This window comes from Pezoporus wallicus, unplaced genomic scaffold (assembly GCF_028554395.1).
Source record: "Pezoporus wallicus isolate ANWC-B61680 ecotype Strahan unplaced genomic scaffold, APGP_CSIRO_Pwel_v1 contig_3817, whole genome shotgun sequence".
NCBI lineage: Eukaryota > Metazoa > Chordata > Aves > Psittaciformes > Psittacidae > Pezoporus > Pezoporus wallicus.
In genome coordinates this window covers 7,561,332-7,586,714 of record NW_026635157.1, presented here as the reverse complement: position 1 = coordinate 7,586,714, position 25,383 = coordinate 7,561,332, and the positions used below count along the sequence as shown (strand labels likewise).

The 25,383-nt window shown below is 39.4% G+C and overlaps 1 protein-coding gene across 2 annotated transcripts in view; it reads right to left on the bottom strand.

Annotated features, from left to right (window-relative positions):
* MAP7 (microtubule associated protein 7) overlaps positions 1-25,383 on the bottom strand; it is a 99,676-nt gene that overhangs the window by 3,054 nt on the left and 71,239 nt on the right. The window contains exons 7-16 of one of the 2 annotated variants that reach the window (XM_057407685.1): positions 21,462-21,575; positions 17,760-17,908; positions 14,942-15,057; positions 14,255-14,535; positions 10,473-10,656; positions 8,359-8,554; positions 6,699-6,800; positions 6,373-6,423; positions 6,219-6,276; positions 3,746-3,884 (exon numbers count right to left, since the gene is read on the bottom strand). In XM_057407685.1, coding sequence (XP_057263668.1) covers positions 3,746-3,884; positions 6,219-6,276; positions 6,373-6,423; positions 6,699-6,800; positions 8,359-8,554; positions 10,473-10,656; positions 14,255-14,535; positions 14,942-15,057; positions 17,760-17,908; positions 21,462-21,575 — 1,390 coding nt within the window. The remainder of the gene's footprint in view (positions 1-3,745; positions 3,885-6,218; positions 6,277-6,372; positions 6,424-6,698; positions 6,801-8,358; positions 8,555-10,472; positions 10,657-14,254; positions 14,536-14,941; positions 15,058-17,759; positions 17,909-21,461; positions 21,576-25,383) is intronic. The other variant, XM_057407694.1, reaches the window with a different exon arrangement.

Below are 25,383 nucleotides of genomic sequence, written 5' to 3'. Positions count from 1 at the left end.
ATAATTATTGCTCTTTTCAAAGTGGCAGTGCTTTATCCAAAGCCCAGATTTCCCATGAGAACAACATGCTGGTTTTCATACCAAGCCTTTCCCAGTTTTTAAAGCTGTCGCTGGTTCTTTTTCAGAAAGGCCCTCCCATTTTTCCCATCTGTGGACCTGCTGAGCAAATTTCAAAGTGAAAAATGTTGCACTGCACTGAGTTTGAGAGCAGGCACAACAGCTTTGCTGGCTGCCTGGGAGAAGTCACAAGTCATATATCACCCTTCCATGGCAGAGATCCACATCTGCAAGATGAGGAGCAGAATCTTTGAAATGCTTTAGGACTAATAAAGCCAGCTCTATAATGTACAGTTACTAGGTTACTATTAACTATATGGTACCCTATCACTTATTTCATCCCCATCCACTGCCAAAAACCTCACCTAGGAGAACTTCAGGGCTAGGATAATACAGCAGGTTTGATGGATGGGGTAAGGAAGAGGTGGGAAGAGAGCAACTGCTCATTCATAGAAAATTAAACAGCACAGCAGTTTAACAAGTATTGGTACAATGAAGAAGACTCTTGCTTCTGCAAACATTAATTTTTCTACCCAACTGATCAACTGACTTCATACATAAACAGTTCTTCATATTTATTTGTCATTGCATTGCCAGTATTACATACTGAGTTTGAGCAGGATTCACAGACTTGACTGATGTCTTTTGACACAGGGGAGTCTATACAGTCACAAAGGCAGTACGGAAAAGGAAACCATGACTTTGGATCTTCTGAATATTATGCTATAAAATCTTTTCTATTTTATGCTATTTGCTCTACCAAATTACAAGGGGAGCAAATTTAGAAGAAACAAGGGAAAAATGGAACTGTAGAATGAATTTCCACTGGACTTTTTAGAGGCCATAAACTCCAAAGGAGATTAGACAAATTCCTAGGATATTGGTATGCCCTCCAGCTTCTGGTAATTAGCAATTTAGGGACTACTTGAGCCTATGGGTGCATTTGGACCACAATGTTTAGTAACCCGTCACTGGCCAGAAGATCTCCTGGTCCTTCCCTTTTTTCCCTTTACGCTTGCTCCTAGGCGACTGCTACAGGCCATTCGAGTGAAGAACACAATAGATTTTTAACCTGCTAAAGCTGTTTGTACTGTTTTATGTTACATTCTTAGCAATGTCTCAGTGTACAATGCAGCACTGGGGATACCCTTTTTAATGTTATATCTTATTTTCAAATTAGTTTCAAATTAATTTTTCCACTGTTGGAAAAAATCACCAAACCCCAGAATTTAGCCAGAAGTTAACATGCCATTAATAATATTGTAGAACTACCAGCTGTCCTGATAATTCTAGATACTTTAGTATCTTACTGGAAAATTTCCATGGTACACTCCATTTTAAAATCTATTTTGTGTTACCTTTTCCATTGTACTGCACCTGATTTGAGAAATATCTTCATTTAAGTTCAATTGTGAGTCTTCTCACCACAGACACTTAGGACAGATATAAGGTCACTCCCTGCCTCCCTCCCCAATAATAATTCAGTATTGTTCATTAGCATTTGAGCATTAACTTGTTTAACTGAATTTACTTGTGAAGAAGACACTCAGAGCAAGCATAAATGGCAAAATCGGAACCCTTACAGCATCACTTAAAACTGCCTACCATAAAAATCATGTTCACGTTCAGACACATCATTTTAACTCGGACAACTATGAAAAAGTAAATTGTTTCTAAGAACCAAAAATTGTTGTACGATCTATTTGAAAACATTGAGTGCTAAAATGGGAAAACAGCTCAATTCACAAGCGTGTATTATTTTTCTCTCATGATGCAAAGTGAAGAAGCTTTAAGGAAAACTGATTGATATTCATTTGTTTCAAACATAGGAGTGGGAATACTAATAAAAACTTTGACAAACTATTACATGAAATAGATGATTGCACCAATCTATCATCTGCAACAAATGCTTATTAATAATATTTGTTGGCAATAGATATACAGTAAATAATGCAGCAGATCACAGCATTTTCATTAGGGTTTATGAAGATCCAGTTTTCTTGGAAAGCTAATGAAGTACAAGATGATTGCTGATCAAAAGCAGGAACAGAGGACTGTGAAATATTTACTCCCTCCTCTTGCCCGTACAAAGCACTGGCCTGTGCTTTGCCCCTAGGCAAAGCCTTTTTAAGTTTTGGTCAGAAATTTGAGCAATCTTGCCTTTAGGACAAGCTCAAGTCCCTTCCAGACAAAAGCCAAATCTGTCTTGGGTCAGGAGTGAGATGCTCACACAAGAGACCATCTCCACCTGTTGCTGTGTGCGTGCTACAAGAGCAACTATACCTAGGTGCCACACAACCACAGCACATGAGATGTGCTAGCAGTGGTGTTGGCATCTGTGACCCTTAATGTGAGATAAAAATGCTGTGTATTCCTTATAACAGCTTTTCAAGCTAGCTGGGCTAAGCTTACACTGGCATGCAGTCAAATGCTTCAGCCTTCACCTTCCCAGTCAAGATGGATGTACCTCTAAAGAGTCCCTCCACACTCCAACCTAGCATACCAGCTTCCCCTTCCACAGCCTGATACACACTTCCACTTGTGTTGCTGTTCCTCAACCTCATTTATTCATTCTTCCCTTTTGGCCATTCTGAGGTTCCCTCCCTGGATTATAATGCTACAGGACAGCATTTACTAGTGTGGCACTTTTGTATTACAAACATCAAGGTGCATGTAAGGCTGGGAGTGATTAACATTTAATAGCCACCCAAGACAATTATGAGGCGGCTCTGTGCATCTTATCCAATGCAGCTCAGTGCTCAGTGTCACTGACAGAACTTCTGTCAGCAGGAGCACCCTTGTCAGCCTGACAGCAGGCTAAGATCCCCCAGGCATACTGAGGGAGCAAGAGAGGGCAAATTCCTCCTTCAATTAGTGCCAATCACACCCTAAAGCATACTGCCCATTACAGACAGTGAGATGGCTTCTCACATTCAAGTTTTTATGCACTACCTGCATAAAACATGAAAGGACTAAGGGATTATTTGTCTTTCTGCATTACGAGAATTGAAATAACTGACAGCTCATGCTTACGCAACAGATTTCACGCAGCTCACCACTGAAGTTTCAAACATTTCAACAATTTCTCAAAGTCTGAGTGACTTGTTTCATGGCTACAGAGAGATCCTGATGTTAAATGTTTGCTCCTAAATTCCCCTTATAGAGGACAAAGGGGTTTTTTAAAGGCAAATCCAACATGAGTAGTTCTGTATCTCACATGAGGGACTTTTGCTCAGTAAGCAAAACTTGCTAATACTTCAAGCAGTTCAGAAATTGAAACATCTAGGCTGAAAGCACAATGTTCATTATTCCTACCAAGAAAACCAGCACTGCAAATACAGAGTTTTTATGAAGCTGAATTCATGGAAAGGAACAGAAAAAAGTTTCCCTTTCTATTAAGCTTAAATTTATGTAAAAATTGCTGGAAAACAACACTTTTTCCAGATGTCCATTGCAAAGAATGTGCTGTATTTTCACAAAACTCTTCCCTATCAGTTGGCAAAAATAGGTTACTGCTAAGTGAAAGATGATAAAGGTCTTTTATGTGTTCAGAAACAGATAAACACAAAACAAGGCTGACTGAACAGCTGTCTCATTTACTTAATGAATATATGGATCTCAAAATAATTTATCACTTTAGTAACCCTCATGGCTCTAGCCATCCTCCAAAACTTCACAGTGTTCTTACCTGTCCATATTTACGGAGGGTTGATGTGAGACAATCACATGTGTGCAGGTGACTGGTTTCCCACTGTGGGGAGACGTCATTCCATGCTGAAGCTGAGGACCTCCTGCAGGTTCTGAGGGAGATGCAGGACTTGTTATGACTAGAGAAAGACCACCATCATTTACCTGCAGATTAGGCTAAAACACTTCCTACAGAAGACAGCACAGTCAAGGCAAGCTATAGATTAAAAATAGAGTTCTTGAGCTTCTCCCTCTCCCACCCTGCCTCCTTTGTCAAGCTTTTTGGCACACATGCCCTCTTTCAGGTCCAAAGTAAATGCCACAGATTTCAAAGCTGTAGCTTAACAGACAAGAATAAACATTTTACAACAATACACAATTCCAACAGGCAAGCCAGTGGTCAATTGATATCTGATATTATGCTGGCATTTTTCAAGTAGCAACAGAAAATAGAACACTGGGAAATCACCAGTTTCATACTCTGTTATTTCTTGGTTCCCGTGTTGATCTCTGACTGTAGCCCAAAAGGAAATCAAGAGGAAATAAAATCTCCATGGAAAGGATACTTCTTTCAACAAGTACCAAATCACTACTATAAAATGTTGTAGAGAGTAACAAAAATGAGACTATCTTTGTGCCTCATAGAGACACCACATGACAGATGTTAGCGGCCTGCCTCAGGATGTTCTTTTGAAGTACAACTACAAGCTTCTTCATTGTATGTAATTGTGTACAGCCACACTAATTCACATGCAAGTCAGTAAAAGGAAGTAATTGAACCCCATCCATACTATCACCTGTTACAATAGTTGCAAGAACAATTTAATATTCATAGGCTTAGAGACATTTGGTTACCCAAAACCTCCTCTGGTAAGCCACTTCTTCAGCTGCTCTGTTTTGCTATGCTTTAAAATCTTGGGCTAAAATCTTCTATACCAAATGTTTCAGTATGATCTTTGGCAAGTTTTTGTAAGGAGAATATTAGAAATACAGGTTTTGGTGCTTCTACAGTGTAATAAGAAGAAAATACATTGGAATTAACATTAAAAAGAAAAGGCAGAAGATAAACTTGCTCTGCTTTAGAAACACAGAGCTAGCTCCTATTTTGAAGCAGATGCCAAACAAATGACAAAAAGGTGATGGATTTTGTTTCCTTGTGCAATTCAGCCGTTCACGTAATGGCCTCTTCAGGTTTTGCCAAACAGTAGGACTAAAACCATACTTTGGGGGGGGGGGGGAATCATCACCATTTTTGTACGATCAGAAGTCTCTTAGTGCACAGTGTGAAAAGTTAATTGGCAGAAATATTTCTATTAATACCTACCTTTGACTCAATAGCATATCTAGGTAAAGCAAAGCCAAACAGTAGAGCAGCCCTGAGAGTGAGGGCAGTTTTCTCTTTATTCAATCATTCAAGGACTCCAGACTTCCTTCAGGCCTGGGGAAATGAAGGTCCAAACTCTCCTATGCCTTAGGAAACTGACTACTTCTACTTCTGGAGGGAAAGCATTAGCCACAGGCTACAGAGCCATGTATAGCTTCAAGGAACACTTAAATGGTTTATAGCACCTTCTCTCCCTCAGTCCCCCATCCCTCCCAAGATAATATGTAAACAAATAACTCCCAAACACACATAATGAAATCTGTGCCAAAATGTTCCCTGGCAGTGCTAAATAAGTGCTCACTTTTAACATCTAGAAAAAAGTTGTACGTCAGCCAGTGCTGTTATCTGTCTTCCCTGTTACTCAACTCAAATACAAAGAAGACTAATGTCATTTAATATGTTCTGCGACAATGGGATAAGCCATTTGATAGCTTGACTTCAGCATCCCAAGTAGTGCTAATTCATACTTGGTAATTGTTGAATATGAGCTACATTTTTTTTCCTCTATTGTAAATATTAAAGTCTTATGAAAAACTTTACCTAAAAGGACCAGTGAAAAAAAGATGGAACAGAAGGAAAGACTAAGAATGCAGGTGTGAGAGAAAGACTAAGCTTTTGTAGGAGCTGAATTTTGGGGAAGTGGGGGTCGGGAATAAATTAAGACCAGGCAGCAGGTATGGACAAAAGTCACAGGGAGATGTTTAGAATAACAAACAATTTGTTTTGATGACTGAGAAGAAATAATCCTTTAAGAAAATTGAGTAAGTCTGCAACGACTACATGTGTAGCACTATATATGTGTCCAACTATTCTGTGATCAAAAACAGAAGATAGTTTACTTCTTTTCACTTCATAAATAAACTCAGTAGGCAACTTGCTCTTGTTAAGCACCGATGTGACAAAGTTGTTAAAACAGCTGACTCATTTAGTAAAGGCTAACTACCCATACAGAAAGGCTAAATTTCAGTTCTAGTCCTCTCAGTTTTCTTTTCTGCAATTACTGTGACAAGTTTCAGAACTGTATCTCAAATCATTGTGCTTAGAGGCATTTATTCACCTGTTGTGCTCAGGGCGCAGTTAAACACAATACCTGTTTCTCCAGTAATATTTGCCTTTGATATATGTCCATTTTGGTGGTCACTGGTTTTCTACAAAGGAAGCACAGTTTTGCAAATTAAAAATGGCACTGGGGAAAAGAAGTGAAATGTGTCCAATGTTTACCTGTGTTAAGTAGCAGCACTGACCTTATCTCCTGCTTCTACACGCCTAGTTCTCTTCATGATCTCCTCAAGCCTCTACAATGAAACGTAAAGGGGTAAAATTATGTTCACTGTCATTAATTCAAAAATCTCTCTCCCAAACCACAAGTGCCTGTTGCATCTGTATACTGCAAAAAAAGATTAATTATTTATGTTGGTGATATTCCATTCCCATTCACATCAGACTATGCAGATAAGGACTGAAGCTTTTCTAACAGCACATTTCTACCATGGATAACTTTCCACACCTGTGGTGGAAACAAACTGCTAAGGCAAAACGAATTACAGTTTCTCTGCATGTACTGAGTTACCTTCTTCCTTTCCAAGCGCTCCTGCTCTTCTCTTTGGAAATGCTTTTCACGTTCTAATCGAATACGCTCTGCCTCTTCCCGTAGGCGAGCTTCTTCTTCTTTCTGAGTTGATGGGGAAAGAAAAAGTAGTAAGGAATAATTCATTATTTAAGGAGAGATTTACACTGATATCTGCGTAACTATGCATTTGTACAACCCCCTGAAAAGATACTTTTGGGGTTTGGAAGTTACCAACAATCTTTTCAGACTGAACTGATTAATTTCCATATTTTGCATAGCATTAAGAGATGCATAACATCATATTTAGTTCTGGGCCTGTTCTAGGGCACGTGCATGAAATCACACCAAATGACAAATAAAGAATAAATTTCTAACCTTCAGCATCGAAACAGAAGCCAGGAAAGTATTAGAGATTCATGTTTTGAGTGCTGGATGTTTTTGAGAGGCAACCAAAAGCAGTAGAATGTTTTATTTGACCAACAGAGTCATCATTTAATGACACGAAGGAGTAACAGTCACAGAAACATTAGCACAAGCTTTCCATTCCTGCTCTTCTGAATTAAATGCAAAACTCATCTGGAATATACTGTAGAGAGGCCTTGCTCCCTAACAATAACAGTGGTGTATGATGGAACTACTGCAACAGTTCATTTGTAAAGGCTGTAACATGCAGAAAACTTGGCCATTCGCAATTTCTGAGTGCTAAACCATGGATGTAAGTCAGTTTAGCATTTCAAAGAAAGCAGCATACATCTGAAAAAGTGAACTGCAGTTTCTAAGTTATAATCACTAACACAGTTCTTTAAACATTTATTTTCAGAAGCATACATTTAATGACATACCATAAGAAAAACATAATGTTTATGAGGCAGACTGAAGTGCTGAATTTTGGGGGAGGAGAAAGCACACACAAAAAGTAAAGGCACATGCAAAAAAAGAATCCAGAATACTTACCACAGCCTCTCCTGAAGTTGGCAAACCAACATTATGCCCATCAAAAATGAGAGCACTCGAAAAATTGTATTTTGATTTGTTTACTCTCATATCTGTTGAGTAGCTGTTCTGATTTCAGGAGGACTGTGTGAGCCTTGATTAAAGTCATCAAAACCTATGCCTTCTCTAACACTCTAAATAGTCATCTTCGCATCTAGACTTTCTATAACTGTGTGGACAAATTGTTCTCTGGCATAACACCATTCATTAAAATCCTCTGATACAACTCCATTGATTTATTTGTCACAATTTATCAGGAACAGGAAAGGATTTTTTTGTAAGTAAATACATTCTACAGGGAAAAAAAAAACAAAAACAAAACAAATAACCCACCATCAAAATAACAAAAAAAACCCCCAAAACAAACAAACAAAAAAAAAAAACAAAAAAACCCAACAAAACTACAAAACACAAACAAAAACCAAAACAACAAAAACCCCAACACCACCAAAACAAAAACTCAACTCCCTACCATGTTTTTGTCAAGAAGAAATATCTTTACTCTTTGAATGACTATAAGGAATGAACTCTGACCCAAAACTATTCACTTTTTATGTAGCGTTCAAATTTTAGATAATCCTCTAATCTAGGTGCTGCATAAGCGGTGTTGCCTCATCCACTTCACTGCCAACCAGACTGGCAGGGAAGTTACAGTAGGTAAGCATACTTGTTTCTGAATGCGCTCCATCTCCTCTTTCTCCTTTTGTTCTCTCTCCTCTGCCTGTCTGCGCAGCCGTTCTTCCCTTTCCCGTTCCTCCTCTGCATCCCTCCGTTTCTTTTCTGCTTCCTGTCTGCGAGCCTCTTCCTCTTCTCGGCGAGCTCTCTCTTCTGCTATCCTCTGTGACAGCTCCTCCTTCTTTTGCCTGCAATTGTGAAACAAGCATAAGAAAATTAAGTGAAAAAAGGAGGGAAAAACCCTCAACCACCATATTTCTGACCCAAGACACTAGCACTGCAGAACAGCTGTATGAAGGTTGCACTGCTGTCTCATTCATAAGTTGTCTGCTCTGCTTCCAGAAGGGGCCAAAGCTGAACCTTTATGGAACACAAAAAACTTCGCAAGGCAATACCAATACTTCAGCACATGTTTCCACTAATCTATGACTCACATACTCTCTGAATCGGAACCAGTATCATCAACTTTAATACATCTCGCAAAGCACTTCATTCTTAGTTTTATTTCATCATATTTTGAAATAGCATACATTTTTGGCACCCATCTTATCTTGTAGCAATTTTTAAATTTAAAAAAGTTTTCTTAAAAAAGTATCTAATTCTTCTGATTTTTGAACACTGCCTCTTAACTTCACTTAATGCCCCCTCATCCTTGCGTTATGGGACTCAATAACTTTCCCCATTCACCTTTGATGCTACCCAAATTATTTATGACTTTGTAGCCTATCATATCCTCAGAAGTAGAGCACAGATGAGTCATGCCAGCTGAAGAATCCTCACTTGTTTAGTAGATTTTCATATAGGAGCTGTTCTATACTTGTGATCTTCCTTAATGTCTGTCGGCACTTATTTTCCTAGTTTTATTGATTTTACTATCTCAAAAAACATAAACTTCAACATTCAAGAGGCAGATTCACCTTAGATAGTTCAGAATGACATTTTCATCTTGTTCTCCTTTTCTATTAATTTGTAGGCATCTCATTTGCAACAGTTCATTTATTTTGTTGACCATGACTCACTTGATACTTCCATATACTCAACTTCAAACAAGATCACTTCCCTCAGAAATAATCAGCCCAGCGACCACCACCACCTGAATTAAGTTGGGATTATTTACACATACACATTCCTTTATGCTTCACAGTATTGCAATCCAGCTTCTATTTTGTATCTCAGCAATGTAAGATATGTCTGAAACTCTGAATAACTGCTTTATCTCACCAAAGATGAGCAATATCTCATTGGCCACAACTTCCTTCAAGTTAATTTATGAAGGCACTGCAAAGAGACTGAAAACTCCTTTCCCTGTGAAAGCTGATTATTCTTTACCTTTGGTTTTCCATCTTTCAGTCTTAGTATTTACTCACCATATTACTCTTACGCAGCTTGTTTTCTTTAAAAGCCTTTTTGAGAGGGACCATGTTGTAAGTCTTTTGGAAAGCCAGGCTATTTAAACTGGCTCTGCCTTGTTCCTGTGTTCAGCAATGTTGTTGTTAAAGAACACAATCGAATTCCAGATGCATGGCATCCCTCTAAAAAGGCACTCAACTTGTGTCACAGCCACAGCCATAAGTATACAGAGCTACTCGTTTCCTAGTAGAAAATGAGACACAACATCTATTACCCTCCAAAACTGTTAGGGGGATGCCTTGATTTTAAACAAGAAGAAAAAAAAAAGATGTTTAAAGAGACAGCTGTTGGACACCAAAACACCCCCCATGGTGGAGATCTTACAATTCAAATTAAGAGACGTGCCAATCACAAAACTGGAAACAGCTGTGCAGAGTTCTCCAGCTGTAATAGACAAGTATAGTTTTGCTAATCTCTGAGGAAACAATGAATCACTACAGCAAGGATCTGCTTTCTCCTCCTGTCCTATTTTAAAGCACTATTTGGGATAAGTTTTAACCTTACAGATCTGCTTAGCTATATATATTGCAACTATAAAAAAATCCCAACAGGAAAATCATTTCCAGGGAGGAACTCATGCCTCCTGCACTTCAATACTGTGCTTCATATAGCACAGAGTAACAACAGAATATACACAAGAAGCTGCTAGGAGGCTGCTAAAAACAGATCTTCTCCATTGCAGAGGTCTATAATCACCTTTCAAGCTCTTCTCTCTCTCTCCTCTCTTGCTCCTCCCGTTCCCGCTGCTCACGGGCAAGGCGCCTCTTCTCAGTCAGCAGCCTTGTTGCTTCTTCAGGGTCAGTTGTACCTGCAGAGGTCTTTGTGAGGGCTGGGGGTGGAGAAAGAGCTGGCGGAGCAGGAGGAAGTGATGAGCTGGCTGCTAAAACAGATGGAAGGAAAACTAGTTTGTACAGACACAATAAACAAGATGACACCCTCTTGAAAGGAACAAAAAATAGACTCAAATACTTCGTAAGGTATTTCCAAGCTTATGTGGTTTTATAAATAATTCAGAGATGGAAGACATTTCTAGGTGCTAGGGATTTATATTCCTTCAGGGAAGTTTGGTTTTACAGGATATGAAAAAGCTGCTGCAGTTGAAAGGTTAAGCCAGCTTTTCTGTCAGAAGAATAAATGCTGATGGATGCTCATCAGGAGTTATGCTGACTCAGCAAGTCCCTACCATAGCATGTCTTAGGTTTGCCCAAAACTATCTACAAAGCAGAAATGAAATGAAACATTGTGGCATTATATTTTCTTCTGTCTGGCAGTCTATATCTGAAGAGCACAGCCAGACTTTTGGCGGTAGGCCAGTCGCTTTTGGAGATTTGGTGATTTCAAATATCAGCTGTCTGAAGTGATCTGCAATAAGGGTAGAACACAAGATATCATAAATTCTGCAATTACTAACATGAGGCAACTTGTGGGACCAGAGCACAGCTTCTCAACAAGCTTTGCCACTATTGGTGAACTATGGCTTATGTTCAGATCTCAATAGTGTCTTCAGATAAATTTTGTGTCCACAAGTAGCTGGTTAGAGAAGGTGTTACAGGCTTTTCCTCAAGTAAAACACTAGTTCATATTTCTGGAAGTTTGCCTGGCATTCCCTAGCACAGCTAGAGCATGCCTCAGCTGTACTTTTTCTCTAGAGGCCAAGGACCATCACCAACCCACAAGCTAACTGAAGGAAGCATTGCCAGGGTAATCACATCTAGTAACAGACAAACACGGACAGGGAAGACTTCAAACTGCAAACGGAATCAGATTCCAGTCCTGGGAAGATATATGTAGAATAAGTAATCAGGAACAGCCAGGAGATTATTTAAATCTCCATTTCTAATCACTATTTGGCATGTGTTTTCCTCACCTCACTAAACTTCCAAGAGGGGTTTCCTCCCCAGTTTCCCGTTCCTATGCCTTGTCACGTATACAAACACAAATTCAGCTGCTTTCTCTGTGCTGAATGCTCACACCTGCTGACCTCTCTCCTCTCCTGCCAACTAAAAACTATGCAGGCCTTTCTATAGCTGCTTCAGGGCTTTCGCCTTGAACTCAAATGATACATGTACACCAGTAATCTAAAGAGTTATTGCTGTTCTCTAGCCCTGAGGTGAGCTGGCACAGTTTAGCCTCAGCCAGAGCACTACTCTCTCATATGACCAAAACAGGTACTCAGTCCGCCTCGAGCAAACAGTTCAGGCCTGGGCTAACCTCCAAGATGTAGCTAGGAACTCAGAAAATTCTGGCATGGTCAAATATAAAAAGGCAGGTAATTTGATCACTTTAAAACCTGGGACCCCTTTAGAGCTATGCTCTTAGAAGCCCTGGGGACGGAAGGTAAGAAAATGTGGGGCTTTAATTACAACCTCAATCAGAAACATACCAGACAGCCTTTGTAATAGTTAAATAGTATAAATGACAGAGTTCCTACAACTCAGTCCTTTGTAATTTGCTAACATGGACCAAGGTAGGGCTGTCTCTCCTGAAGGCAGCAGAGTTTTGTGCTGCTTAGGGCTCACTTCTTGCCTCAGGTGCTGAAGCTGGCAGCATAACAAGTAGCCCATTTAATGCACGTCTGCCCTGCTTTCAGAAAAGATGACAACAGCTTGCACAGGCACACCCAAAATACCTTTAAAACTTAATTGTCATTAGTAAAATCATGTGATATTTGCCTGCAAAAGTCTGAATAGCTCTGTCAGTGATCAACGCCTGCTGATCTCCAGGCATCTGTGACTATACAGCTAGCAGGTAGCTGAGCTAGGCAGGCTAAAGACCAGTGCAGGTAATTGGCAGATTTCACCTATGCTCACCTGCAGCACACACCAAGGAGTATCAGCAGTGTCTGTCCAGCCCCAGATGCTGCACTTGCCCCTCTCTAGATTCTTACATTCAACCAGTAGCTATGTTTTGGCAGCTTGAGCCTCCATCTGCAGTACAAAGCCTGTCCCCTCTAACCTCACATGTAAAAGGCCTCAGTCTTTGGTCCCAAGCATCACTTCTTTCAGCTTTGGCAAAAAGCACCCAATTTGAAGAGCTGCTCACCGTTTTTTACTATAGTATCCTTCTCTTTTGGCCCTCTCCACTACCCGTTTATTTTTGTTTGTTTGTTGTTTGGTTTTTTTTTTGCTGTGAATGCAAACTACTTCATTTTTTATTATCTTTACCACACATAACCTATCTCCATACTAAGTGATCTTGTCAGAAACTCAGATATTGACTGAGTGCAAAAAAGTCAAGCCTTTCTTCCTTCTGAGCTAAACTGCCAAACAAGTATGACTGTGCTTTTCTGGTCTGCGCTTCGCAGTTCCTTGGGGACCTACAACTTGTGAACATTTGCAAAGTTATCTCAGTGGTATCCCTGAAATCCTTTTTAAAAAGGAGGTTTCTCATTAAAAAACAGGCCAAAAGTTATCATCAGAACAGTGAAACCCCATGCTAATATGGCAATTATATCTTCTTTACATGCCATGCCCATGACTAACAGTTGCATCAATTTATTACTGTAAATCTCTTAGGTTCATTACGTGGCAGGGCTTGGGTGTCAGACTGGAACTACTGTAACAGAACTTGTTAGAACAAAAAAAAAAAATACAATTGCATCAGATCTTATTACAGAAGAACAACCCCCAACTACAAATCATGCAGTTAAATGCAGAATTATTAATGCTTGAAACTGTTTTCTTAAGGACAATCACAGGGGAATCTACGAATTTTAAATTCAGAATCTTAAGTCACAATAGTCATTTTATCGCATCTGCAAGACAGTTTATGTTGTACTTACAATGGGTTAAGATGTGTGCTAGAACAAAACTACACTTTTCGTTTTCATATTTACCTTTTGCTCTTCCTACATTTTAGAAGCGTTATTTTATTTTGTGTGTACATCCTTTTCTGCCTTGCTGCTTTTCAGGGTTGGTGTGGGGTTCTTTTGTTTGTCTTTTCTTTAACAACTCATTTTCCCTGAAAAATTCTGCTTGTTCTTCCCTACTCTTCCTCTTGGTACCCCTCTGCATTCCACTTTATCCCGCTAATCTGTCCCATGGTGTGGTACTCTTGAAAGATCACAGGTAAGCTGGTGGTGTTATCGGTACAACTGTGCTGAGTGTCCAGCGCAGGTGGACATTTTCACTGCTCACACTATGTTATGTAATGGCTTCCTGTCTTCAGATCACTATTATTCTACTTCAGTAGTATTGAAAAGAAGCAGTGTCATGATCTGAGGGACAAAATCCCAGTCCAAAAAGGCAGAGAAGAGGGCTGGGAATTCACACTGCGCATGTTGTTTCGACTTTTACAAACAGGAGAGCTTCAACCTGTTTACAGATTTCTCAATGAACACACATCTGTAGGAATATTCTGAAGAACTTAGATTAATTTTTGATAGAAAACTACTGAAAGCTACATCATTTCAGAGAGAGGAGGGGAAGAACATAGTAGACTCTAGATATTCCTTAACCTAAAGGAGGATCTATTCTTACCTTGAGGGAGCTCTGCCTGGACAGCAAGTTCTTCTCGACTGGCAGCTTCTCCAGTACCTGAGGAAGCTCCTTTACTCTCTTCTGTCCTCTCCTCATTGGCCTTTTCAGCCTCCTTTTCTGATCTTTTTTTCTCACTCTCTGGCTTGACCTCTTTTTTGACTGGCCGGATGTTGCCAGGAGAAGGAGGACGTGCCTGAGCAGAGGAAACTCTGGAGGAACCAGGTGGGGAATTTATCTGCTTGGGTGTGCCAGGCAAAAAAGGCAAAGACTTTGATGCATGCCTGTGTAACCAAAGAGCAGTAATCACCATCATGCATGCTCTGCTGGACACCACCTACACACCCCTTCTACAACTACAATGGCTAAAAGTAGAACAGCATCTCTATTTCTTTGCTATCAAGCAGGATTCCTGGAGAATCTCACTACTTTCATGCAAAATGCTTCTCTTTGCAACTCTCCACATGTGTGATCACCAAGCCCAGCCAGGAGGGAAGAAATCAGTATCTTCCTCCTCCTTCCCTTTCCTCAGAGCAGTAGTAATATTTTTCTAAAAGCAGAACTCTTTCCTTTGTTGCAGAGAGAAAACATCTACATCACCAAATAAGTTTGCACTATTTCACATTTAATTAACAGAACAAGCAAAGCTGCCTATAGCTCAACCTCCAGCTAGGCGTGTACTTTGCTTACCAAACTGGAGAGGGAGCTGGTGATCTAGCTTTGGGGTTGGAAGAAAAATGACCTCCTTTAAAGCTGGCTGAGAAGCTGGATGACAAATGGTCTCTCTCTTTTTCTTTTTTGTCAGTCTATAGTTCAGCAAACAAAAAGACAAAAGTCAAGCCAGAGTTCACATGACTAACGAAAGCAAAGCAAACTCAGTTAAGGATGAGGGGATGGGATGGGGGGGGGGGGCTGAGAAAAAGCAGTGCTGAGTCAGTAGTTTCTACAGCCTGTTTAACAAGTTCATTAATACAGACCCTGTAATTTGTCACCATCTTTAACAGTAAATATGCATTTGACAACAAGAATCCTTCTTAATCATGTTCTCTACTGTCCTAAGGCATAATAGCTAATTTGCAGAGGCTTATTTTCTAACAGGCAAAAAATTACCTTTTAAGGTTTGATCTTTGCTGATTGTCACAGAGTACCTTCCACTACTTCCCATAATTCCAGGATTTCACTTGAAGAAAGAGAAAAACACACCCCCACACACCCCCAGACTCACACTTAGTCACAGCCCATATATAGCACAAGGGTTTTGCTTTCATACTCCTATGCGAACACTACAGACTCAAAGCCCTCAAACACAGAATCATAGAATAGTTAGATGGTACAACATTTACCCTGTTCTTTTTCTTCTTGGATGATTTCACGCCACATACTTTTCTTGCCATTGATTCTTACACATGGTAGCAATTTCCTCATTTTCCTTTTTTATTTTCCATTTTAGGATTTATATATATATATATTTCTGTTTTGCATTAACAGAACTATTGGTTTAAAGTAATGTATCAGAATTTAGGCATCTATATACTTTATCTGTTCTAACTATAGATGAAAAACTGGAGGTTTTTGGAATAATGAGCTCAGACTCAGGAGTCTGAGAAGTGGGAATACTGGAGAGGTCACTGAGCTGCGAGTCAGCCAACATAATGCAGAGGGGCTGCTGGTCACCACCTTGGCTGGGCCTTAAGCACAACCCCTACAGCATGTGCACCAGACTGCTTTAGAGCCTCACTACCGGAGAGCTCTGCCATGCTCATCTCCTGAACTGAAAACCAGGTTATCAACTGGAAAAGAAGGACTGAAAAAAACTTCACGAGTGCATGCATACTTGGTTTATATTCCTCAATCCAAGAGGGTTTTTTTGACCATCATGTTTACAATTAAAGTTGCCAAAACCACAACTTAGCATTAGCAATAGATGGTCTCAATCCTAAATTCATTACTCAAGCCAGCTCTTTGGCAGTACAATTTACCAGATATCTACTGATTAATATGATAATCATTTGAGTTATCAAAGCATGCAAACCAGAACAAATGCATTAAAACAAACAAGAATTTCGGCCCACTAGCAATAACTCTCTATACTGGATCTACTTTGTTAGTCTCAAAAACAGAGCATCAGAATTTCATTCTTAACCTCAATAAAGTAAAAAACTGAATTTCTACAAAAGTTTATAGAATAAAAGATTCTCCATACCATACAGGCTACTGAAAACAGCAGGTAACTCAGTCCCTTTGTATTAACATTTTCATAATGCATCCTCCACCAGAATGTACTAACCTTTCTTCTTTAAAAACAAAACAAAACAAAAAACACAAAACAAAGCAAAAAATCCTCACCACACAACACAAAACTCCCCAAAACTCAAACCACTTGCAAGGAGAAAGAGCCAAGAGGTGTTAAACTGATAGCTGTGGAGATTGCAATGCACTATACGCATTGCATGTATACTATGAGATTTCTCTACAGATGCATCCCGATGCTATGCCTTAACTTAAAACTTCAATACAATACCATCTGCCTGGAAGATTAAGTACTGGATGTGACTCATGTGACTTTCATTAACATTGCTTCCATCAAAGATGTCAATAGCAAAACTACCTCTTTACATTTTGCCCACCAGGCCAAACAAAAACACGAACACTTCTATCATTTGCAGAGATGACTTCACTCTTCTCACACTCTAAACAAACTCAGGCCATAGGGTACAAGGGAAAATATAACTGCTCAGGTTCAGCAAATGAACTGGAGAGGACTGCATCTTGTTGGCTTGGAGCACAGTCAACATGTATTCGGTCTGCCTGTATCACACTGTTCTGACTTTCCCTGCAAGTACACATCATTCATAGTACAGCTAACAAATCATTCAGAATGAACAGGTGATCTGTAGGAAGCCTTGCTTACAAACCAACCTCTTCCTTCTCAATGAGGAAAACTTTGCTAGCTAAACTTTACTAGCTAAAACTTTACTAACTTTTCTCCTAAGAAAGTAAAGCTAAAATAATAGCACTGTATGTGCTTATATACATCAGTGCATGCCTTCTCCCCTCTTTGTCCCAGAGGCTCAGCTGAATTTGCTATCAGAAGATAGGAAATTCTACAGGCTTTGTAAAAACAGGTTGCTGGGAAAAACAGGTGGCACTAAGGGAAATGCTGCAACGCCAGGTCAGGCCTCAAAAGGCAGCAAAGAATCCACTTGAGAAAAAGGAACACACACTGGGACTGCCTCTGTGCCTTATGAGAAGCTAAGGCATCCACCCTGCAAACATGGATGTTTGGAAAACACAGATGGTTTTCTACATGGATTCTTTGGCGCACAATCAGGCCACATCACCACATAACATACTATATTTCACTTAAAATCCAGCCAACTATGAAATAAATTGGAAAGCGTGGGGACAGTACAGAGGGGAGGATCAGACTTCATCAAGTATCTTTGCAACTATTCCTGTCCTAACAAGCAATGCAATCAGTGGGTCATAGCATGAGAAACTCACTTACCCCTGCAAGATGCGTTGTTCTCCTACGTCCAACAGCATCAGTAGAGGCATAAAGTTTTGTTCTGTCTCCTGGATTCCTGCAGTTCATGGCCTTGTAGGACAGAGGACTGATGGGGCTGCAAGATGCTGAACGAGGACAAATGGGGATAACTACGGTGTTGGTTGGTTTTGTTATTTATTAATTTTAATTACAGAGCAGCATTGGAGAATTGACAGAGGAAAGCCAGCAGGAACAGAAACAACCGAGAAAGACAGAAAAGAAAGAAGGTATTAATACATAGAGGAATGACTAATTTTCAAGTCAGAACCATCATTTGATACACTAGCTTGGCCACACATACAGTAATGATACCATTTCAATAGACACTCATGTACTTTTCCATTTGGAAACTAAGTATTTCGAATACATCAAGAAATATGCCACATAGTAGTAGAAAATAATGATGGTTTTCTGTTAAGTTTTTATACAACTGGTGAAAAAGCAGTGGACACAATGACAGGTCTGACTGGCTTAGTATATACATTGACATGAATTTCAGTTGCATTTGGAATAGAAAACAATCAAACTAAAATCAGGATGCCTGTTAATTGATCTTGGAAGTGGAGGAAAATAAAAGGAGATACACACAAACATCAAAACACATTAAGAATACAAACCAGCTTCACCAAGGACATCAATGAAACTGCTGCCTACAATTTTTAGCAAGTGATGTGTTTTCTTTTTGAAGGCTTCTATTTGAAACCCACCATTTAAGAACTTTTAATATTCTTTGATAACCCAGAATAACAGTTGACTCAAATACATTTTTCAAAGCAAACTATTTTACACATTGCAGAAAGCAGGCTAAAAACAAATGAACTTCGAAATTAATATTTGAGTAACCAGGACAGCAGTTTTCATTGGTTTGCACAAGGACAAAAGACTATTACTAAAAGATCTCCTGCCAGTGACAGATTATCAGATATACAGTGTTCCAATTATACATTCAAAGAAAATTGTAACAGTGCAAAATGTATCATGGGGAAATTTTTGCAGCAACGTAGTCCTGGGCTTTCTCTTAACTGAAGGAGGAGACTAGGAAAAACTACATTGTTACTGCTGAGATTTATTTGTCTGCTCCTGTTTGTCCTTCCTGGTCATTTAATACAGTCTTAGCATTATTATTATTCAGCATGTTACTGGAAGGAAAAGTAAAGCATCTGTATGGTATCTCCCCTATCCCCCTTTAAATAAATTAAAAAAAAACCCCAAACAAACCAAAAACCCAAACCAAAAACCCCCAAACAAAAACATAAAACCACCACAAAGCAAGAGAATTACATCCTCAGTTTTCTTGGTAAGCACTCCCAAAATTTCTTGCCTGTAGATCCCTCTCTGAGCACACTTGAAAGAACGCAGTTCCACATACAGTCAATTCTTCTAGTTTTACAACGGTACAGCTGCTGTTACAGGAAGAGCTCATAGACTTAACAGTACCAACACTACAAATTCTCCTGTACTAAGAGATTAACATCATGAATAAAGAGCCCAGGGATGTTGTGAATGCTCCATCCCTTGCAGTGTTCAAGACCAGGTTGGATGAGGCCTTGGGTGATATGATTTAGCGTTAGGTGTCCCTGCCCATGGCAGGGAGGCTGGAACTAGATGATCTTAAGGTCCTTTCCAACCCTAACTATTCTATGATTCTAAGTGTAACAGCAACAGCACTCATGCTTGCCTTATCATTTATAGGAATTTCTGTTTAATTAGATATTATAAAATGACTGACTTAAAAGAATAAATAAAAATCAAGAAACAAGAAAAGAGGGGCTTTTGTTTGTGAGGATTTTTTTTTTGTTGTTGAGTGTATCTAATCCAGATAGGAGGAAGTGGCACAACGTATGTTTTAAAACACCTTGTAATTTATTGGTTCCTACATTCTGTGAATCAATTCTCTCGCTTGCACACTGATTATCTGAAGTTACCACCAAGGATGATATCATAAGTATTAAAAGACAAGCAGATCATTTTCATTTGTGATGTTGCCAAACAATGCTTCAGGAAGCACTCCCAGGGAATGCTGTACCAACAGGATTACATCTGCTCAGAGGAGCTTGTGGAGAGTTATTTAAAAAACACCTAGGTTTTAGAGGGTTATTTGAAAAAAAGGGCCAGACATACTCTTATGTTGGACGTCCCTAACAGCTCACTTAAAATTTAAGGGCACGAATCCATATTTAATTTGATTTTGATTTTTTTGCATCATAATTTATCTTTACAGCCAAAGGGCAGAGTAATTTTCTAGGGAATAATGACAGGCTGGGATGAGTTGAGTGCTTAGAGTACAGCTGTGAGCCATTACCACCACCTGATCATTAATCTCCAGGAAGCACGCTGCATGAAGGGACTGCAGTTATTGCTCCTAGAGAATAATACCTGGAAAACAATGAGCAGATGGAGTATTCTTCTGAGTGGTACAGTTCCAGTAAGCATAGGGAAGGCATTTCAGGGAATTACCTCATACTGATAACTGACAAGTGAGTCATTCCTGCAATATTTGCAATATGCTACTCAGTTTAGAGTTTATGGCACAGAACCAACAATAGCAGTCAGAAAAGAAAATCTTCATGCTTGCTTCAGTAAAGTAACCACTTACAAAACTAAGACTGATTTCCCTAAAAAAAAAAAAAGAGCTGAAATTCCAATATCCTGCTTGGTAAATGACATTAACTATTTATTTTACCAGCTGTTGTTTGTGAAGGGTTAAAAAGAATTCTGTACTTGTCTATTCCACTGCTTGCAGAATATCATCTATGTTTTTGCTCCTGTATTGCAGCCTCATTACTTATAAGAGCTCTTAAGTGAAAGAGTCTTTAATCTTACCAGATCTCTATTCCTTCTTATGTTCTGTGTCCCTTAATCAGAATAAAAATCCTGTCCTATCAGACAAGAGAGACCTGCCTAGGCTTAAGCATTCAGCATGTGCAGCAATATACTATTGTAATCATCAAGTCCACAGTGCATGATCATAAAACATACCACAATAAAAGAAGAGGCAGCTGTCACCTGCCTAAAATACATGATAAGCAAGTATGCCCTGGTTTTCTTTGGAATGCCATTTTTCCCTGGACTTTAAGTTACCACCTAGAAATATTTTTACATTTCGACATGTTAATTTTCACCTCAGTAAGTATATCAAGAGATCTGTTCTGGGGCTGGCAGAGAACTTCATAATTATTATAACCTCACTAAACCTGCACATTTAAATTCACATGTATTAAATCCATGGCAACCAGGGACTATCTTTCTACAAGTCTAACTTACTCCATGTGGAAAGTGCCCTTATAGAGGGTGAAACTATCCTTTGCAGCAAGCAGCTCACAGCCTTAGCAGTGGGTGTGCTGAATGAGCTCTTCATAACATTGTGCGCATTTCCTTAGATAGCCATGGACAGTGTGACACTGCTGCCCTGTGTGTGTTGTATTCATTTATTGCATTGATGAAGAGACAACAGAAATTAAGAAAGAGATGGTTGGAGACAGAGAAAGAGCAAACAACTGTACAAGCAAACTTTCATGCTGTCGCGCAATGTAATCATAGACATTCAAGCTCATTCTGGGATGCTACTGTATGCTCATAATTAGATCAGTAACTACAACCTCCCACGGGTAATGTGGAAAAATAAGTGTCTTTGACATGAAGCCTCTGTTCCTGTGGGTTTACCTGCATCTCCAGACAGTGCAGCGGTGCTTTTACTTCGGGCCAGGAATGAGTGAGTGGGCGTCAGGAGTCTGTTAACAATGCTGCTCTCCCATGGACTGAGCTGTAGGCGGCGAGCTGAACATGCACCATACAAGCAACATGTTAGATCAAACACTTCACAGACAAATACATGCTGTAGAAGTATTAGTATTAGCTCATCAGTACTGCGTACCATGAAAACCTTGAACCTGTCCTGCAAGATCAAAAGCATACAGTCATTCAGTACTTTGCATTTTATTCTTAGCCTGTTTGAGTAACAAAATTCTTATGGGAACGTACATCTGAACATTTAGTTTGTGTTACTGCCTGTGCCATTATGGCAAATTGTTATCAAATTAATACTGATGTATTGCACACACGATATTCCCTATCAGGGATTATGGGACAACTTCTGTACTAGGAGAGCAGTTGCCACTCCTAAACATAGAATTTGACAGAGATGTTTATGTCCCAAACTCTTTCTACACATAAAGAGTTACAAAAAGGACCAATCACCAAAACACCTCCAAAGTCTGCCAGCTGAGCTAAAAAAAGAAGGATGCTTAATACTATACAGAGAATTGTGTCAAAGAAAGAGGTTTTATCAAAACAACACAAAAGGATACAATGCATCTCAACTGCAGATACCAAGCTAAGCAGCTACAGTTCTCAGTAATACACTAAGTTACAGAATAGAGTAAGTACATTCCATCATTAATTCTCTGACAAAAAAAAAACACAAACAACAAACCAACCCTGCTAATGTTAATGTTCAATTTAGAACAGTAGCAAAAGTCAAATTTTTGCATTGTCGGTCTGTTCTGAAAACACACTACATATTGACCTGGCTGCAATCACTCCTTTGGCTTGCTTTTCCCCAACATTGCTTAATGCAAATTTTGCTTGTCAATATATTGCTTTTACATTTCAAATTTCTTTATTTAAAAAAAAATTACTATTGAAACATGGATCATGGTGAAGTAGCAACCAAAAGAGCCGTATAAGTTATTTTTTTATATTGAAGCAGGTGTTTCTTTGATACTTTGATGCAACAAATAGTTGCATCTCATTATAATGAGAACCACAAAAAAAAACGCCATTCAACTAGTTCCCATACTAGTTCATTATAATAAGTCTACATCATAGCAATAACCTTAATGTTGCAAGGGAAATCAGGTGCTCTTATGTCTCAGCTGTCATTGGCCTTAGTTTGGTGTTTACAGCAACAAAACGAACTGCAGCTTGAATTTATGAGACTCAACCTCTAACACATCCGTTGTGGCTGGTTGTAATAAATTTGAGATAAATTTGCATTTTTAAAGGTAGAGATCCATCACTTTTAATAGCCATAAACTGAATCTGTCTTTAATCTACTCCATGCTGAGCCCCCATGAAAAGAGGGGCCGATCTCAATCTCATCCTATGAAAATCTAATTGCCTAATCTGCCCTCAGTGCTGTTTTTCACTTCTCAAATTGCTCCCCTAAATTCTGCTAACTCAATAAGGGGCATTACTATAGAAATATAGGACTCTCAAAGACAGCAGGCTCTCTGGATAAGTGTCCTTCCAAAGTGTACTGCTGCCAGAGCTCTTTGTGATTAATAGTTCCATTCTGCATTGGTACAGATTCTACAGACACACAAAACAGCCTAAAGAGACCTCTATTACAGCTCACACGTTATCATAAAGCTTGTAATTTAACAATGAAGTGGGGGGGGGGGGAATCACAGAGCTACCCTTAAACTGATGCAATAATGGCAAAATCTTTGCTTCCTTTCTTCTCCAGGCACCATGCTCAGTATGATCACTATTTAAAACTACTGTTAAAAGACAACAGATTCCTTTTTGTGGTCTCAGGCTTTACTAGGCAAGGCTCACAAGCATGAGTATGGAGAAACTCTTCAATTGTAGTTTAACACAAAGATCACACAACTTCAGAAAGCAGTCCCTGAAATTTTAGGCCAATAAATCAGTGCCATGTATACAATCAATTTTGTGGAGTTCGTCTGTACAGATGCAAGCTGCTGATAAGTAAATGTCACAATGCAATATGGCCCTGTGGGTCAGTACAGACCCTATATGAGGCCCCAGAGATGAAGTAGTTTCACGAGGACACAGCTAAGAGATTGATGAGTTAGAACACTAAATTGTCATGTCTCACCTATCCCATTTGCTAGTGAAGTAAGCATGGTTTAAATCTCTTGTCTTTGTCCCTAACACAGAGGAGCTTATATCCACATTACCTACTGGAAGCAATCGTGTGCCCACAGCATTGAACTATCAGCACCGAGGCAATGTTTGGGAGTGAGCTACCTGATATGCACCAAACAGTGAGCTAAGAGAGACCAACAAAAACTCGCTTCTCCATATAAGCAATGGGCCTGATTCAGGTGTCAAAATACTTTTAGCCATCTCCCTAGATGCCCTAAATTGGTTTAGATCAGAGTTCATTTAAATACACCTCAGCTTTGTGGATCAAGGTCATCACATACTGACTACTTCAGATGCTCCCTAGAAGTATCATATTTGATATTTTAAACACATATTCCCAGTCATCAGCATCACTGTTAGCCTAGAACAGGTAAACTTCTGCCCACTGGGTTACAAGAGTATTAACACCTCAATGCATTGAACAACTTCAATTTGGTGTCAAATTCACACTGAAGCAAATGGAATACAAACCAAAGAGCATCTGAAACAATAAGATCAACTTTAAGGCAATGAAGTCAGTTGATAGCTTTTTTCTTGTTTTTTTTGTTTTTAATACCTTGGGGGTGGGGGTGGGGGGGTGGTGGAGGCAGTGTTCTCAAGATTCAGTTCTTCACACTATCTGACAGACAAAGGGAAACTATTTTTTATTCTCATGCTGTGTTAGGCTATCACTCTCAGGGCTGCTTGCTCCTTGTTTCCATGCAGGAAGCCCATTTGTTAATAGGGTTGCTGGTGCAAGCAAGTACCCCCGGCCACAGCTACAAGCAGATTAGTTTAAACAGATTAAATATCTTTATAGTTTAATTTGTAACTGAAAAACACACAAAGTCCCAGGGAGCTGGCAACAGTGAATTGATTACAATCATCTATATTTGTCTTCAGGATATATAAACTGAACACTGTAAAATTATCTCAGCAGCAGCACAATAAATTGCAAGTAAGCAAACAGCAGCATCTGATTAATCCTAGAAACAGATGGGGGACAGGGACTGAACAGGCCTCCTGATGAGCACCACGAAAGGGGAGACCAGTGATAACAGTGGTGTTTGCTCCTACTGAGCCACAAAGGTGGTAAAAAAGTAGATGGGCAAAACTACTCTATGCTTAGATTCTCTTTCAACAGAAAACAATTGTGGAGTCTCTGAATTTCTTCCATGAAGGTGGCAAACAACGGTGATGCAGTGGTTGAGACCTTCACCTATTTGAAAGGAATAGCACAGTAGAGAAGAGGAAGAACACAACTGTGGTGCAAATTTTGCTTTTCGAAGCTGAAAGTGTGTAACTCATACCTCATCTAAAATATTACCCATTTGCTGAGCTCTCCTTAAAGAGCACAGACACCAAAATATATCAGTCACCAACCTGAATACATGTGTTCAGGTTTTCTTGCAGTTTCACCTACTCAGACCTGTACCACTAACATAAAAGCATGATGAGAAGTTGCCCAATTGTAAAATTCTGGTAAAGAGCTATATAGCAACACCATATTTGAAAAGGAATTAACCATTCTTTAGGCAATTAGTTAATGAAAACTTCAGTCTTTTGCTGAGCAAAAATAAAAAATAATTCCTGACCTTCAAGTCATAAAAAGGCGCTGCTTAACAGAAGACATTCTTCATGAAAGCTCTAAGCCACTTAGGGTAAGCTTCTCATCCTCATCTCCAGCTCACAGTTTCGCATGTAGGAGCATGCA